At 38.4% G+C, this 19,109-nt stretch overlaps 1 protein-coding gene across 1 annotated transcript in view; it reads left to right on the top strand.

The window, feature by feature from the left end:
* The first annotated feature begins 11,352 nt into the window (after positions 1-11,352).
* WAV2 (alpha/beta-Hydrolases superfamily protein) overlaps positions 11,353-19,109 on the top strand; it is a 135,046-nt gene continuing 127,289 nt past the window's right edge. The window contains exon 1 of the mRNA XM_089459069.1: positions 11,353-11,924. Within this exon, the coding sequence (XP_089315195.1) occupies positions 11,678-11,924 (247 nt within the window). The 5' untranslated portion in view covers positions 11,353-11,677. The remainder of the gene's footprint in view (positions 11,925-19,109) is intronic.

Raw genomic sequence — 19,109 nt, 5'->3', positions numbered from 1 at the left:
TCTAATTTTGACTTTCACCTCTTCATATAGGCCATGCACAAATGCTCTCAAATGTTTAGGAACCCCAAGTTCCTCCATTCTGTGCCAAAGCTTATCCCTAGGAATCGTGTCAAACGCTTTTCTGAAATCAACAAAGCAATAAAAGACTTCTTCCTTTTTCTCCCAAACTTTTTCAATGATGTGCCTTAAATTTATACAATGATCAACTGTGGAATGTTTAAGTCTAAAAAATGCTTGCCCTTTAGCACACTTATCTCTTTCTTCTGCCCACTTGCATATTTTAATTTTTAGCATGCTTCTAAATGACTTTGCAAACAAGGGGTTTATCATTATGGTCCTATAATTGGAGGGATTATTGACATCACCACTCTTGAAAAGAGGTATTGTTAGACTAGTTGTCTAATATGTGGGGAATCCCTGTTGTATGATGTTGTTGAATTTTTTTGTAATGTGAGGTGCAAGAATCTTTAAGCCCCACTTTAGATACTTTGCTTGGAGTTCAACTAAGTCTTTTGCTTTTCCAACACCCAACTTCTTGATACCCATCTCTACCTCTTGCACCGTGAAGAGTTTAGTATCAATGTTGACCAAGGGGGTAGGGTCAACCTTGGGATCCTATTCATAGAGTTTTCTTGCATAGTCAAACCATTTAGATGTTGTAATACTATTTTCAGTTTGCATCTTTCTCGGTTGGAGCTCCTTCCAAAAATAATTTTGGTTTATTTTTCCCAAGGAAGATTAGTTCTTCCCTCCTTAAAACCATGAAATCTACCCTTTTATTTCTTAATATTTGCTTGTAAGCTTTGAGCTTTATGTTATCCTTATTTGACTCTTTCCACGTTCTCCTTGCGTTTTTGCATTCCTCGTCAAACCAAGCATTAACTGAAAGCAATTTGTTTCAAAATTCTTAATTTTTGTTCTTTTTCACTCTATAAGTGCACTTTGAATTAAATGTGTTAATTTGTGACTATGAAGGCCGTGAATTGGGATTTTCTCCTTCTCGAAGAACCTCTCTAGCGTCATTTTGAAGGTATTACAATTTTATCGAGTCAAAAGAATTATGCCCTTTGGGAGATTTTGTTGAACACATTGAGTTTTTGACTCTAATTGCTTCTTTGTAGTCCAAGAGAAACTTAAATAAATTGACTTTGATATGATTTTAAGTCCCAAAGTTGATATCCAATCAAAACTTCCTCCATTTCCTCACACAAACCATGCGAGCAAATTACATAATCTACTACACTTGCTCCATTGTAAGTATTGCAAGTGAAATTACCAGACTTTGCCCATCTAGTCAAACCATTACAAATGACTAAATTGAAGGCCCCACATAGAGTAAACAATTATTCACCAAAGAGATTGTAGCCCTTGTCCTCTAAAATTCTTTCCCACTGATGATTACTCTCTATTGTAAGCCAAATAGGGTCGCAGCCTTCTTTACAACAAAGAATGCTAGCTTGTTCACATGCAATCCTATCATTGAAATCACCCACTATAAGGACTTCACCTAGCTGAGAATATGTTGCAATATATGATTTTAAGGCTGCAGAGGGATCTTTGTGGTTAAGCCCTCTACTTTTGTAAAATTTTGAAACTTGCGGCGTAAAATAGCATGTTGCAATTCTGACGTGATTTCCATTTTTTGTTATTTTAAACCAAATGAATTGTTTATTTGAGTCTTATTTTTCTAATTGAATGAGACGATCTTATTTTTCCCTCACTAATACCATGATACCCTCGTGTCCTTTTCCATTCCGTGCTGCCTTGTTCCACACTGCCATCTTCCAGTATCCTTCAAACAAAGTTGTCATGCACCCTTCATGCTCATGTGCTTCTATGAGGCAAATTATGTCTCTATCTTCTGCAATAGGCCCTAACCTAGGTCCTCGTCTCCATGGATAACCTATATAGTTCCAACAAACTAATCTTAAGGAAACTCGGGTATGACTCGATTGCTATTTTTCTTTTACATGCAAGACTCACAATTGAGTCTTTGTCCCTACTTTCCCATACTGACCTTGCTTCCTGATTTCCCGTTGAAGAGTTTGTTGCCTCTTCTTTATTACCATCTTGCTGCTTTGTTTTGGAAGGAAATCCAAATTGCGTTATCACAACTTTACCTTTATAAATCCATGCTCTCTTGCTGCCCTAACCTTTGACATTTCCTCCCTCCTTTCCTCTTGTTATCTTACAGTTAAATCTTATTCTAGAAAAAAACGAGAACCCCTCAAGAGATGCTTCTTGCTTAGAATGATATATTTATCACGCAAGCTAGGCACGATGACTTCTATGGGTCTGACTCTCTCACAGTTAAACTTACCCACCCTCCATGCTTGGCATATTTGTCCTTGCCATAGCAACTTATCTTTCAAGAATTCCCTTGCAAGGTCAAGAGTACATTCATTTTTCCCATATTATTTCACCCCTTTAATAATTATGTTTACTACTCTATTTTGTATTTCCTTGCTTTCTCTATCTTTCATGTTGCCAACACAAATGTTTGTTTCTCCTTTCCTATTAACAGAATTGCTAATAACTTGAGCCCAAGTTTTGGAAACTTTTGTGGAATCTCCTTTCCTTTCTTCTCTTGCTTTCTCTTCATGGTTGTCTATTTGGGCAACCTCTTTCTGTTTATCATGGGATAATTTGGCATTCACCACCTCTCTACTTTCCACTATAGATTTATTTATGTTTTGCACATCTGCCTTCATGCGTTTCCATTCTGTCTTCCCTATTAGGAGAGTTTCCTGTAGCAATGCCACTTGTTCTTTCAAAACTTTATTTATTTATGCTAAAGCCTTGTTTTTAGCTGTGATTATATGAATTTTTAAATCTCTTTCCCACTCTTTAGCTTCTAAAACCTCCAACTTCTGTTTTTCATTTAACAATTCTTTCACATTAAGATCATATGACCAGGTGAGAGGTGTGGATGTGGGACTATAAAAGGCAAAATCATCAATGGTTTTTCCTGTAGGCTTGTTGTTGCCACATGCTTGTAGAGGGGATTTGTTTGAGTGCTTATTGCGAAGGGCTCGAGTACTTTCCCTGTGAGACCATTTTTTCCTTGTCTGCTCCCATTTTAGACGGGTTAGTCTTTCTTTTAAAATGCCCCAATATTGTTTGGAATTGACCCAAATCCACTTCCCAACTTTGGATGATGAGGCAATTTTCACTTGTCCTAGATCATTTGTTTCCGCAGGTTCTGAAATTTCTTGTTCCGTTGTCATGTTTGAATGCATCTCTGGTTGATTCAATTATTCAGTGCTTGAAACAGTGAATTTTAAAATTCCCCCCCCAAAGATTTTTTGAATGCATAAGCTTGGCAATAAATTTGGCACTACATTTAATGATGTTAACGCTATGTAAATGACTAACACACCAAAATCAACTCCTTTGTCGATTGATGACCTAATTCCTTGACTGTGGCTGACCCTGACATTTACATGATAACCTGATGTAATAATGCCTCACATGAACCTTCAAAAATTCAACTTTGGTTGGTTCGGCGAAGAAGTCCTTGAATTGAGAGGGTTAAACGATAATGGCAACTGATCTCTACGCTTTTCCTTGAAACATCAATCTCTACACCTTGCCTTAAAGCAAGGCGATTGTGGCATGCAATGCAAATTCAACTTATTCAGAAAAACCCCTGCACCATACCAACAAATTCTTCAGAAAAAAGGCTAAACTTCATGTGGCTTTGCCATTGCCATACACAACTATTCTTTAAACAACTGTAAATGTTGCTTGCATTGTCGTATTTGTAGACATACCACCAGTTACAATAAATATCTCTACAAAAACAACACGCCCAAGTTCGAAGCTGGTTGCCCCACTGCTGCTTTGAGTTTGATGCTGAAAAAGATCAAAGAAATCCCCACCAAACAAAAATCGCGATTCCCATGCTGTCACAGAAGCCCCATGTTGTTGTAATGCCCCCTGTTGTCCTATGGAAGAGATGTAGTATCTTGTTCTGTCTTATTATATAAACATTTTGACTTAGTCAAATTACATAAAAATAAAACAAAATTGAAAAAAATAAATAAAATAAAACCAATAAGCTTCAATTTCTGAACCCATGGTTTTTCCAGAGAGATATATATATATATATATATATATATATATATATATATATATATATATATATATATTGACTTAGATCCATCTTAAATCCTACCAAGAGTCAAGAGGGATCAAATTTAAGCCAAGATCTTCCAGAGAAATCACATAGAAAACTTAGGGTCGACACGTTTCGAACCTCTATCTAGGTTCGTGATTAGGACAAGAATGATGATGAACCTAGATAGAGGTTCAAAACGCGTCGACCCTAAGTTTTCTATGTGATTTATCTGGAAGATCTTGGCTTATATCATGAATCACAGAAGCATCCAATCTGAGGGATCAAATTTTTTGAGATACAAACCTCTTTTAAAGTGAAAAGAAATTTGATCCCTCTTTTCGCTTAGTAGATCCCAAGTTAAGATGGATTTAAGTTGATTATAATAATATTTATTTTTTAAATGCTTATTCTAACGAGGCTACATTTATTTTCTGGAAAACAATGGAAATTTAGGCATGATTTTGACCAAATCCAACAATTTTTTTTGGAAATCTAAATTATAGCTATCAAACTTTAAGATTTTGGGTGCCCAACTTTTTTTGATTATTCCCAATCCATTTTCACCATAACAAGCACGATTCAAATAGTTCCAAAATCATTTGTTTAAAAAAAGAAGACCAAATTCCTCGGAAAAAAATAAAAAAACCACTATCCTAATTTGTAATAGTGTGGTCAGCAGTATGAGCAGAGCAGTGTGGGCAGCAATGAGAGCAACGAGTAGTGAACAGTGAGCAGTGTGAGAGCAGGGAGTTTTTATGCCGCAAAAGTATCGAGCAGCGATCAAGCAACAACAAATGCATTCAAACATGACAAAGGAACCAAAAATTTTAGAACATGTGGAGACAAATGAATTTGGATAAGTGAAAATTGCCTCATCTGCCAAAGCTGGGAAGTGGGTTTGGGTCAATGCCAAACAATATCGGCGCATTTTAAAACGAAGAAGCCCATCTAAAATGGGAGCAAATAAGGAAGAAATGGTCTAAAAAGAAAAGTAATCGAGCCCTTCACAAAAAGCACTCAAACAAGTCTCCTCCACAAGCAGGCAACAAGAAGTCAAAAGGAAAATTCGTTGATGATTCTGCCTTATATAGTCCCACATCCGCACCTCTCACCTGGTCATCTGATCTTTATGTGAAAGAATTGTTAAATGCAAAACAAAGGTTGGAGGTTTTAGAAGCTAAAGGGCGGGAAAGAGATCATAAAATTCATATAATAACGACTGCGAACAAGGCATTAGTAGAAAGCAATAAAAATTTAAAAGAACAAGTGGCATTGCTACAGGAAGCTCCTTTGATAGGGAAGACAGAATGGCAATGCATGAAGGCGGATGTGCAAAACATAAAGAAATATGTAGTGGAAAGTATAGACGTGGTGAATGTGAAATCATCCCAAGATAAAGGGAAAATGATTGCCCAAATAAACAACCATGAAGAGAACGCAAGAGAAGAAACGAAAGAGGATTCCACCAAAGTTTCCAAAACTTGGGCTCAAGTTATTAGCAATTTTGCTAATAAGGAAGGAGAAACAAATGTTCAGGTTGACAACATGCAAGATAGTGAAGGCAAGGAAAGACAAAATAGGGTAGCAAACATAATTATTAAAGGGGTGAAAGACTATGGGAAAAATGAATGTACTCTTGACCTTGCAAGAAAATTCTTGAAAGACAAGTTGCTATGGCAAGGACAAATATACCAAGCATGGAGGGTGGGTAAGTTTAACGGGGAGAGAGCCAGGCCCATAAAAGTCATTATGCCTAGCTTGCGTCATAAATGTATCATTCTAAGCAAGAAACATCTCTTGAGGGGTTCTCGTTTTTTCTTAGAAGAAGATTTAACTATAAAACAACAGGAGGAAAGAAGGGAGGAAATTTTAAAGGTTAGGGCAGCAAGAGATGAAGGAAAGAGAGCATGGATTTATAAAGGCAAAGTTGTGATAGCGCAATTTGAACCTCCTTCCAGAACAGAGCAGCAAGATGGTAATAAAGGAGAGGCAACAAACTCTTCAACAGGAAATCAGAAAGCAAGGTCGGTATGGGAAAATAGGGACAAAGACTCAAATGTGAGTCTTGCATGTCAAAATAAATAGCAATCAAGTCATACCCAGGTTTCCTTAAGATTAGTTTGTTGGAACTGCAGAGGTTACCCATGGAGACGAGGACCTGGGTTAGGGCCTATTACAGAAAATAGAGACATAATTTGCCTCATAGAAACACATGAGCATGAAGGGTGCAAGACACCTTTGTTTGAAGGATATTGGAAGATGGTAGTGTGGAACAAGGTAGCAGGGAATGGCAAAGGGCATAGGGGTATCATGGTTTTAGTAAGGAAGAAAGAAGGTCGTCTCATTCAGTTAGAAAAAGAAGACTCAAATAAGCAATTCATTTGGTTTAAAATATCAGAAAATGGAAACCATGTCAGAATTGCAACATGCTATTTTGCGCCACAGGTTTCAAAAATCTACAAAGGTAGAGGGCTTGACCACAAAGATCCATTTGCAGCTTTAAAAGCAGATATTGCAACATATTCGCAGCTAGGTGAAGTCCTTATAATGGGTGATTTTAATGCGAGGACTGCAAGTGAGCAAGCTAGCATTCTTTGTTGTAAAGATGATTGTGACCCTATTTGGTTTACAGAAGAAAGTAATCATCAGTGGGAAAAAATTACAGAGGACAAGGGTTGCAATCTCTTTGGTGAACAATTGCTTACTCTATGTGGGGCCTTTGATTTAGTCATTTGTAATGGCTTGACTAGATGGGCAAAGTTCGGTAATTTCACTTGCAATACTTACAATGGAGCAAGTGTGGTAGATTATGTAATTTGCTCGCATGGTTTGTGTGAGAAAATGGAAGAAGTTTTGGTTGGAGATCAGCTGTGGGATTTGAAATCAGTTCACAAGCCAATTTATTTATGTTTCTCTTGGATTGGAAAGAAACAATTAGAGTAAAAAATTCAGCATGTCCAACAAAATCTCCCATAGAGCAGAATTCTTTTGACCCCAGAAAATTGTAATACCTTCAAAATGACGCTAGAGAGGCTCTTTGAGAAGGAGAAAATTACAATTCACAGCCTTCATAGTCATGAATTAACACATTTAATTCAATGCGCACTTGCAAAGTGCAAAAGAACAAAAATTAAGAAGTCTGAAACAAATTGCTTTTCGGTTAATGCTTCATTTGACGAGGAATGCAAAAAGGCAAGGAGAATGTGGAAAGAGTCAAACAAGGATAACATAAAGCTCAAATCTTACAAGCAATTATTAAGCAAGAAAAAGGCCGATTTCATGGTTTCAAGGAGGGAAGAACTAATCTTCCTTGGGAAAAATAATCCCAAATTATTTTGGAAGGAGTTCCAACCGAAAAAGATACAAATTGGAAATAATATTATAGCTTCTAAATGGTTTGACTATGCCAGACAACTCTATGAGCAGGTTCCCAAGGTTGACCCTCCCCCCTTGGTCAACACTGATACTGAACTCTTCACGGTACAAGAGGTAGAGATGGGTATCAAGAAGTTGGGCGTTGGAAAAGCAAAAGACTTAGCTGAACTCCAAGCAGAATATCTAAAGTGGGGCTCAAATATTCTTGCACCTCACATTACAAAAATCTTCAACAACATCATACAACAAGGGCTCCTCACAGATTGGACAACGAGTCTGGCAATACCTCTTTTCAAGAGCGGTGATGTTAATAATCCCTCCAATTATAGGACCATCATGATAAACCCTTTGTTTGCAAGCTATTTGGAAGCATGCTAGAAAATAAAATTAGCAAGTGGGCAGAAGAAAAAGATAAGCGTGCTAAAGGGCAAGCAGGTTTTAGACCTAAGCATTCCACAGTTGATCATTGCATAACTTTAAGGCACATCATTGAAAAAGTTTGGGAGAAAAAGGAAGAAGTCTTTTGTTGTTTTGTTGATTTTCGAAAAACGTTTGACTTGGTTCCTAGGGATAAACTTTGGCAGAGAATGGAGGAACTTGAGGTTCCTAAACATTTGAGAGCGGCTGTGCATAGGCTGTATGAAGAGGTGAAAGTCAAAATTAGAACTTCAACATGCATTTCTGAAAGTTTTAGAAGTGATATCGGGGTCAAGCAAGGTTGCCCACTGTCTCCTACCCTTTTTGGTTTATATATCAACAAGTTTGAGGAGTGGTTAAATTCGCAAGCGGGTGATGGTATCTATTTGTGCAAGTTTGTTATAAGACTTCTTTTGTAAGCAGATGACCTTATTCTGATTGCTAAATCGGCTCTTGGTTTGCAAGAGCACTTACTATCCCTTGAGCATTTTTGTAGAAGTGTGGGGATGCAAGTTAATATCAACAAAACGAAAGTAGTGGTCTTCTCTAAGAAAAGAAAACATAACCAGCATAAGTTCTACTTTGAAGGCAACATTCTGGAAGAAGTTGCGGATTACAAATACCTTGGAATTGACTTAAACAAAAATCTAAGCTGGAATGGTTGTAGAAAGAAAAGAACTTTGGGGGGTTGGAAAGCATTTTATGCTTTTCAAAATAGGTGTAGAGAGGTAGAGTTATGGGACTGGAAGACCACTCAAACTCTTTTTGGGCTTCTAGTGATTCTGGTGATTCTCTATGGTTGTGAACTGTGGGCTAGCAGTACCTTCGACATGCAATAGAAACAAATTGAGAAAATTCAGAAGCGTTTGATTACAAACAAATTTAAGATTAAAAGTGCAGTTCCTTATGATATCTTGTTAAGTGAAACAGAGACTGCTCCTATTCAAGCAATTGCTATGGTGCGAGTCATAAGGTATTTAAATTTTTTTGAGCAAATGGAAGAGGGTAGAAGGCCTAAGGTTGTCTTTAATGATAGATTATGCAAGAGCAAAAAAACTTGGATGCAACAAAATAACAAATAGTTCAGTAAATGGGGTATTTGCTTGAACGCGTGTCCCATAAACAACAAAGAGATAAAAGCTTTTGTTATGGAAAAGTTCGACAAACGTACTTGGGATAAGGAGCTAGGAAGAAAGAAAAATTACTATATTGAAGTGTTTAATCCCACTCATAATCATCAACCAAAAACATACATGGAGGCCAATATCTCTTGGAGAGCCAAAATTCTTATTGCTCAGTTAAGGACTAATTCTCATCAACTTTGTTGTGAAATAGGGCGCTGCAAAAGGCCAAAGGAAGTGTGGGAGGAAAGGGTATGCGTTTTTTGTTCTTCCGGAAAAGTGGAAACAGAAAAACATTTCATTTTAGAATGTGAGGCCTTCAAAGACAACAGGGAAAGTTATGCAGATATGCTGGCAGCTAGCTCTTGGGATAATCTATTTAGCGAGGGGTTTGTCGAGACGCTGGGAGCAGGCCTAGAATTTGACGTCCTGTAGGATGTATTTCGTGTTCCAAGACGTATTTGACGCCCATTGAAAAAAATTCCACGTTAAAGTTGACGTGTGTTATACACTTGTAAATTGTCAAAATGACGTTTAATTTCAAATTTCAATTGTCAAAATTGATAATACCTCTACAAACAAACTTATAATTTCAAATTTCAACTGTCAAAATTGATAATACCTCTACAAACAAACTTAATGCCTAGAATTATGAATGGATTGAATCAGTATAGAAGAGGGTTTGTAATGCCTAGAATTATGAATGGACTGAACTGGTCGCGAAGAGAGTTCAAACTTAATGGTGTACGGTTTGGTTTGGAAAGAGAAGAGCAAAAAGATAATTTAATTTTACGATGATTGAAGACTTTATCTATTGAATATTTATAGAACAAAATATATAAACTCATTAGACATATTTATTAAATATTTAAATTTAAAATTTATATAAACTCATATATCATTTCATTTTTATTATAAAATATATATATTCTTTTATTTTTATAAAAAATATATGTAATTTTATATTAATTATTTATTTTATATATTAAATAGTTATAAAGTAAAATTAATTATTAATTTTTCTATATTGAATATCCAAATCACCACCCTCTCATGTCTATTTTTGCTTTCTATATTAGAGAAAAGATTATTTAATCTTCATGGATTCCTGCAACATTGTTGTTGTGCTCCCCTATTGTTCTCTTATTCACCTTTTTGGTTTAAAGCAAATTTTTCAAAATTAGTTCTCTTATTCACCTTTTTGGTTTAAAGCAAATTTTTCAAAATTAGCCTGTCAGTAAAGATTATTTAACCTTCATGGACTCTACAATATTGTTGTTGTGCTCCCCTATTGTTCTCCTATTTACCTTTCCTTTGTTTAAAGCAAAATTTTCACAATTAGCGTGTTTAACATAACCATTTTATTTAGCTTTCACAAGGCTTCATGTTGAAATAAGCCTTGATTCATTTTCCTAATTTAGGAAGAAACAAAGTATTCTTGGAAGGAGATTAATGAATTTTGAAATGTAAAAAGTAGTTGAAAAAGAGTTTTTTAAAACGGAGATTAATGAAGGTTGAAATGAAAAAAGTAGTTGAAAGACAATTTTTTTTGATAAAGAGAGGTTGACACTAACAAGTTTGCTTAAAACTTAAAATGAGAGGCATGAAAAATAAGGTTGAAATGCAAAAAGTAGCTGAAAGAGAATTTTTTGATAAAAAGAAATTGACACTCACAAATTTGCTTAAAACTTAAAATGAAAGGTGTGAGAAATACTAAAAGGTTATCAAATTTTCATTTGACGGGCAGCAAGAATTTGAAATCCCAGCCTGGCTGGGAGCATTTATTGTGAAGCTTCACAGAAAAAGGGCCGAATACATCAAGCAGATGAAGAAGTAATCTGTCACAAGACTATCTTTAGCCTCATGGACGTTAAAATAATTTATTTCCTTCTTTCTAAATATATTTTCATTTAAAAATTTATTTTAATATATTATAATTTAAATTAATTATAAAAAATAATATAATTTTTAATATAATGTTAGAAATGATTTTACCGATTAAGAATTTAGTAAATTCTCCTTGTCCGTAAAAGAAAAATATTAAAATATTTTTATGTTTTAATGAGAAGGAAATTGTCGTTGTCGTTTGTTATTGAAGAAACTTAGTGGACCACTTGTCACTAGCAGGCTCGAGATCGAGTTAGTTACTCTTCAGCTTAGCATAAGTGGTAACAAGTAAACCTGAGATTGAAACCTATAAAATGACATCCAGATAAACTAACATTAAAACATTGTTACTACAAATTAAGGCAGTGTCATGGGCTCCATGATCCAATAACTCCGGAGTTTTCCTCTTCTCTCCATGCCTAATCTATGAACGATGGTGTCATGGTCTACCCCACTATCCAATATTTTTCTGCACTATTTCCAAAAACTACTAGGTATGATAGGCTCTCACGTTTTCTCATACCGTCTCAATAATCCAAAATTATAATGTCCTACATCAGATGCGATTCATTTGACACACACCCCAAAGCACATTATTCCCAGCTGAGGAAAGGTCGTCAGCAGTTTTTTGGGAATAAGCGCAGGGTATGTTAATTAATACAGGGAGGGCAGGGTTATGTAAAACCTCCGACGTGGTTGGAAAAAGCAGGCTCTTCAATCTTCTGAGAACCCGCGAGGAGAAGGGAGGGGGAGCCAGATGGCGAGCTTTCTGAATTCATTTTTGTACGGAATGTATGGACTGGGAGGTGTCCTCTGCACTTGCATTGCGCTGCTGGTGGCGTTTCAGGAGAAATTGGTGTACGTTCCTGTGGTTCCCGGCATGACCAAGGGCTACCCAATCACTCCTGCCAGACTTCGCCTCACATACGAGGACGTATGGCTTACATCGGCGGATGGAATCCGGCTTCATGCCTGGTTCATCAAGCTTCTCCCCGAATGCAGAGGTATGCATGTCTAACGTTTACTTAACGTATCTGCAGAGTACCCATTTGAGCAAAACCTCGATGGCAGCTTCAATTTTGACCTAATGCTAAACCCTAAATACCAAACTCCATTTGTAGCATTGAAAGCAGAGCAATTTGATCAGTAATTTCATGCTTATCGTTTCTTTCTTTCTGTTATTTGCATTAAAGATCTTTGTAAACGTTGCCATTAGATTGCTGCTGCTGATCCTTTAGACCTCTACATAACTATCTGTTAGGATATGTAACTTGATGGATACTGTGCCATTTGAACATCCCCAACATGCTGAAACTATTGCAGCTCTCTCAGACCACACACTGCATTGCTTTAAATAATGTGGCTGGTCTACGATCTAGGATCGTTGTTATTAGATTCCCTAATTTAATGAAATTATCGTTTTATGAATAGTCACTGCACTGTACAGTTGCCATCAGTGATCTTCTACCAATTTTGTTGTATCACTGAACACTGCTGTACTTTGTCACGCTATGTTACCAGAAACGCAATACAGAACGCCAAACGAGTACAGTTCAAGAAACTGAAATTTTCAGGTTTCACAGAAGCAATGTTTATATTTTTCACTGGGCATTGCTGTACTTTGTGCTCTGTTAACAGAAACCAGAATCGCAGAAACGCAGAAACGCAATACAGAATGCCAAACAAGTACAGTTCGAGAAACTGAAATTTTCAGCTTTTTTTTCCGAAGGAAAAAAACCGTAATTTCATTCATTTGAAGAAATGATACAAAATTACATTCTGTGCATTCAGGAAGAGTTTTTGAAAATAAAAAACTGTGTTGTGTGAGTTCGTGAGCTTGTTTTTGACTAGCTCCAGCTTTTGACCAAAAATTACAAAATGCATATTTCAGAAAATTTCAACAGAAAAGGAGTGAATTTTAGATATCCGCCCTGCTAATAGATGCTGTCTAGTTGAGTGTGATGCATAAAATAGCTGATAAGAGAAACAATATAACAGTAATTTTATGTTCTTTCTGCCCCAGTAGAACGGTCCCTGTATGGTCTGTGATAGAAAACAAAATAAATTCCATCTTGCTGCTCCATTATCCCCCAAAGACCTTCTTCCATTGCCAGCCCCTCTATTGAGAGATGATCTGCTACTTTGTTCTGTTCCCTGTAGATGTGAGAACATGAAAATAAATTAAAAGAGTCTTCAAGTCGCATTTGTTCTTACAAATTTGGCAAGAGTAAGATGTTTCTGCATGCTCAAGTTTTGTTGAGCCAGATATTTTTTTTAAACAGAAATGAGTAATTTTATTAGTAATTCTGCGCCCGGTCACAGCAAGTACACAGGGAGTACAATTTTCAATTCCACAGGGACCAACTGACCATTATATGGACTCCGAACTGGACTCTCTCTCTCGACAAATTAACATATAACACATTACTGATTAAAGAAGAGACGCTAATGCCACATCCTCTTGCAACAGTAGCCAGACCAATGTTGCACGAAGTGGGGACGCAGAAGCATCATTTCCCAAAAATCTAGGAAGCGAAGCGTCTTGGAAGCGCCTACTATATATATATATATATATATATATTTTTTTTTTTTTTTTTTTTATATTAAAAAAATCCAAAATACCAAAGTAGTTGTAGAAGACATGAAAACATGCAATTTTTTTACATAAATCAAGATAGATATGGCATCCATTGTACATTAATGATTAATTATTCCAACATCAACCATTTAGATGCATCAACCATCTAGAATCTAGATTCCTCTTCTCTTGTCTAGCCTTTGCCTCTACTTCGATTCTCTAGGGATATTAGTCAACAGAGCCCAAGTTTGATCAAATGGCCTAATCCAAGCCTTATATTATGGTAGTGAAAACTTAACATGCTTGATAAATGCTTTTGAGTTGAGTGAAGGGTACATTTTTGCTAACTCCACGACAAAGAAGTTCAACAATCAACAACACGAACATTGGGGTACATATAGGGCTCGGTGCTCTTGATTAAATGGCAATCACATGCCCTCATACATGATATTATCCAATGAAACGCCACAATCCTATTGACCCTGAAAATTGTTAAGTCTGTTAAATTTTGAATGGGATATAAAATTCTATTTTCTCCATATGAAGTCTGATGAGGTTGGAACCACTCCCAAACATCCTGAGTCATTTCATGGTAATGTTAAAAATTTAAGTAAAAAGATGAAAATAAAAGATAAAGGAGAATGTCACTTTTACTTTAAGAATTTAACATTACCATTAGGTAGCATCTAGGAAGCGTCTAGGGAGCATCAAGGGGCGCCTTGGGAGTATTTAGAAAGCATAGTTCCTCACATAACAGTTCGAAATTTCAAAGAAAAACAAAAGCCCCGCGGAACTGTGTGAACTGTCCACCTTCTCTCGGATCCGCTCGTGATCCGCGGCGGATACACACCCAAACCTCCACAGATTCGTAGCCGATCCTTTCTGTATCCGTGGATCGAGCCCCCGCAGATCCATTTCTCTAGGAATTGCCAAAAAAGGCGGAATCGGATCTGCAGTTCCGCCGGAGGATCGGTGGCGGATCTGTACGGGATGCGTTCCGCCTCCTGATCCTTGGGGGGGGTACCTGCGACTATGAGCCAGACATTACAAGACTAGACTATATTGTTCTTTAAAAAATACAGACACAAAAAGGAAAACTCCGCAAAACTATAACCCGACTCAAAAACATGGAGGTTAATCAACATCTAGAGCTGGCTTGTTGAGGTCGATATCAGGTTTAACAGAGACGTCCATAGCCTGGTCCAAAAGATCAGTTTTGTTGAGCTTAAGGTTTGAAAGAATTCCTCAGAGAGCATCCACTTTGTCTTCCATCCTAGCCAGCTGCTGCTTGAGAGCTAAAGTGTGTTCTTCGTGCTCTACCGGTGAATGACACATCTTCCAGAATTTCACCCATAGGTCATATAGTTCATGCTGAATTGCTTCAATTTCAAAAATGCAATTGGGACACTGGGGGAAACTCGCAGGAGCATCAAATTCCGAGCTAGAGTCCATTAATAAATGAGAACTGCAGAACTGGAATGGGCAGGGGTAGGCCCTGCTGACCTAGAGGGTAAAAGCTTGGCAAAGAAAGTTAACCGTCCGACAACCAACCCAGACCCTTACCCTAAGCAAGATTACGACGTGTCCCTGAACCAAATACTCCCGCTGGAAGACCACACTCTTAGGAAGTAGAGAGAATTCTTGGATGAATATACCAAAACCTGGACTGACCTTTCCACACAAAGACTGAGAAGTTTCTAAATTCAACAAGGGAGACTCATAGATACCTCTAAGCTTAATTTCATGTAGAAGCATCTTGCTTGTGGTGTTGGGGTCAACAGAAGAGCCCTGCGAACCTGAAAGGCCTTTTCACTAGATGACCCACAAACTGAAAGTGACGAGCCCTGGAATCCCCTGTCGCCAGATAAAGAGCCAGGACCACTACCCAAGGCTCTGCACAGAGGAGACCAAAGAAAGATTGTCTGGAGTCTGGACGCCACAGCTAAATGCGCACACCAAACTTTATCACGATTCCTCGACCGTGAACAAAGGCGCATAATTTTCAAATTGCTTTACGATCTCTGGACTAGGGTGAGGGCCATTCTATCATCGATCTGCCTGACTTGCCACATGATTGATTTCATGTCAACATTAATTTTCGCTTGAACACTCTTCCTCTAAAATCATTAGAAATCGGGTTTGCTGGAGATTCCCAGGATTTGGCCTTGGATTATCAATAGGGCAAGCATGCGAATAAGAGAGAACCACCCTTGCATGGTTGCGAGAACCATAAACGACCACGTCAAGGGCAGAGATTTTAACTGTCTCATTGATGACGATAAGATGGGAAGGGCAAAAGAGGTGTTGCGAAAAACATATGAGAGCAACCATGGGAAGGGTAGAATGGGAAGGAGGGGAAAGGGGGCTATGGGAGAAAGGGAAGTGGAGAGATAGGAGAAAATAAAGAATGAAGGGGGGTTTAAAGGAGAGGGAGGGGAAGCGTGCTTTCTAGAGAGGAGCTAGAGGGGATAGGAAAAATACCTTCATTTCCAGAAAAAACGAAGAGTCTATCTTAGCACAAGAAACGAAAATCATAGTTCCTTAGGGAATAGGGTTGAGCTTAAGGGTACCATTTATGTCGAGGATGCCTTCTTCTAAAGAACAAGCTTTATTTGCTTCCAAATCAACTTCCATGTTGTTGCCTCTGAGAATGTGGAAGAAGTCCTTAGAGAGAAAGGAGTTAACCAAGGTTTTATTTCGGGTTGATCTGGGAGAGGGAGTTGTCCTTTGGATTGCCGGGTTTAATGAGATACAAGATAGTTATGAGTGAGTCCCCCAAGATGATGACGTCATTAAGACCTTTGTCTTTGGCAATTCTGAGGCCTTGATAGAGGCCGTATAGTTCAGCCTGGTTGTTAGTTTTCCTTCCCAAACCCCAAGCATACCTGACTTCAACTATTCCATCGGGATTATATAAGATCCCTCCCCCTCCTGCCACCCCTGGATTTTTCTTAGAAGCACCATCAAAGTGGAGAATCCATTTTAGTTGACGGGTTTTCCATTCTTCCAAGGCCTCCAGAGTCATGCGAAGTTTCCATCTTGAGTGAGGGTCTTTTGGGGGTGGATCAGAGAGAGGCTGAAGCGAGAACTCCCCTGTCCACTGCTTTTCCTGATCATCTAAACCCAGGTCCAGAGAAAGGGGATTCAACTCACAACAGAAAGCGAGGGCCGTTAGAGCAGAAGATTTTGTAGAAAAGGGGGAAGAGTTGAAAATTGCAGAGTTTCGGGAGAGTCAAACTTGCCAACATATATATATGGGAAGAGCGATCCAAAGGGATTTGAAATGGAATTTGGATTGAAGGGAGCCTGAATAATGGTTGCGCCAGGAAGATAACCAGTTCTGAAGATTGCTTGGCCAATAAAGTCTAGGGAAGAGAGGACCCAGGGCAATTGACCAAACTGACTTGATGTAAGGACAATCTAGAAAGAGTTGATTGATGGATTCTTCATGATTTTTACATAGAGGGCATCTCGAGGGGCCAAAGATGCCTTTCTTCTTGAGATTTTCCAAAGATAGAATCTTTTTATGGAGAAGCAGCGAACAAAATATATTGACTTTAGGGAGAGCGTTCAAAGACCATAGCTTGTTCCAAATAGAGGATTTATGAGGCACTTGTGAATGAAATAGTAATTTAAATAACCTTGAGTGACTGTGTAGGAAGAATTCTTCCATCCCAACTTGTCCAACTGGTGCTGATTGGTGGGAGCCTTGCCAACCAGATTTCAAACTAAATCTTCTCTCAGACTGATCAAGTAGTCGAGGAGATTTCCTAGGTTCCATCCCTTCCATTATCCATAGACCATCCTCTTGCCAAGATGAAATTTGCGCTAGAGATGTAATCCCCGATTACTTAGATAGTCAATTAGAGGGAGGAGAGCTGGATCCCGAGCTTGCGGTGGGGAGTGAAGGATTGAATCTTCCAATACTTTGATTCTTTCACCATTCCTGGGAATCCAAGATAGGTGAGAGTTGATCAAGGAAGATGCGGTTCCTGCAACTATGAGCTAGACATTACAAAACTAGACTATACTGTTCTTTACAAAATACATACACAAAAAGGAAAACTCTGCAAAACTGTAACCCGACTCAAAAACATGGAGGTCAATCAGCATCTAGAGCTGGCTTGTTGAGGTTGATATCAGGTTTAACAAAGACGTCCATAGCATGGTCCAAAAGATCAGTTTTGTTGAACTTAAGGTTTGAAAGAATTCCTCGGAGAGCATCCACTTTGTCTTCCATCCTAGCCAGCTGCTGCTTGAGAGCTAAAGTTCGTTCTACGTGCTCTACCTGTGAATGATGCATCTTCCAGAATTTCAACCGTAGGTCATATGGTTCATGCTGAAGTGCTTCAATTTCGAAAATGCAATTGGGACATTGGTGGACTCACAAGAGCATCGGATTCCGAGCTAGAGTCCATTAATAAATGAGAACTGCAGAACTGGAATGGGCAGGGGTAGGCCCTGCTGACCTAGAGGGTAAAAGCTTGGCAGAGAAAGTTAACTGTCGTCCAACAACCAACCCAAATCCTCCCCATAAGCAAGATTACGGAGTGTCCCTGAACCAAATACTTCTGCTGGAAGACCACAATCATAGGAAGTAGAGAGAATTCTCGGATGAATATACCAAAACCTGGATTCACCTTTCCACACAAAGACTGAGAAGTTTCTAGATTCAACAAGGGAGACTCATAGATACCTCTGAGCTTAATTGCATGTAGAAGCCTCTTGCTTGTGGTGTTGGGGTCAACAGAAGAGCCCTACGAGCCTGAAAGGCCTTTTCGCTAGATGACCCACAAACTGAAGTGACGAGCTGTGGAATCCCCTGTCGCCAGATAAAGAGCCAGGACCACTATCCAAGGCTCTGCATAGAGGAGACCAGAGAAAGACCATCTGGACGCCACAACTAAATGCGCACTCCAAACTTTATCACGATTCCTTGACCGCGAACAGAGGCGCATAATTTCCAAATTGCTTTACGATCTCTGGACCAGGGTGAGGGCCATTCTATCATCGATCTGCGTGACTTGCCACACGATTGATTTCATGTCAACATTAACTTCGCTTGAACACTCTTCCTCTAAAATCATTAGAAATTAGGTTTGCTGGAGATTCCAAGGATTTGGCCTTGGATTAGCAATAGGGCAAGCATGCGAATAAGAGAGAACCACCCTTGCATGGTTGCGAGAACCATAAATGACCATGTCAAGGGTAGAGATTTTAATTGTCTCATTGATGACGATAAGATGGGAAGGGCAAAAGAGATGTCGCGAAAAAACATATGAGAGCAACCATGGGAAGGGTAGAACGGGAACGAGGGGAAAGGGGACTATGGGAGAAAGGGAAGTGGAGAGATAGGAGAAAAATAAAGAATGAAGGGGGGTTTAAAGGAGAGGGAGGGGGAGCGCGCTTTCCAGAGAGGAGCTAGAGGAGATAGGAAAAAGACCTTTATTTCCAGAAAAATCAAATAGTCTATCTTAGCACAAGAAACGAAAATCATAGTTCCTTAGGGAATAGGGTTGAGCTTAAGGGTACCATTTATGTCGAGGATGGCTTCTTCTAGAGAACAAGCTTTATTTGCTTCCAAATCAGCTTCCGTGTTGTTGCCTCTGAG

This window comes from Pinus tabuliformis, chromosome 7 (assembly GCF_031772625.1).
Source record: "Pinus tabuliformis cultivar Carrire ecotype Pingquan chromosome 7, CPIR1, whole genome shotgun sequence".
Lineage (NCBI taxonomy): Eukaryota > Viridiplantae > Streptophyta > Pinopsida > Pinales > Pinaceae > Pinus > Pinus tabuliformis.
This window is presented reverse-complemented; position numbering and strand designations above follow the sequence as displayed.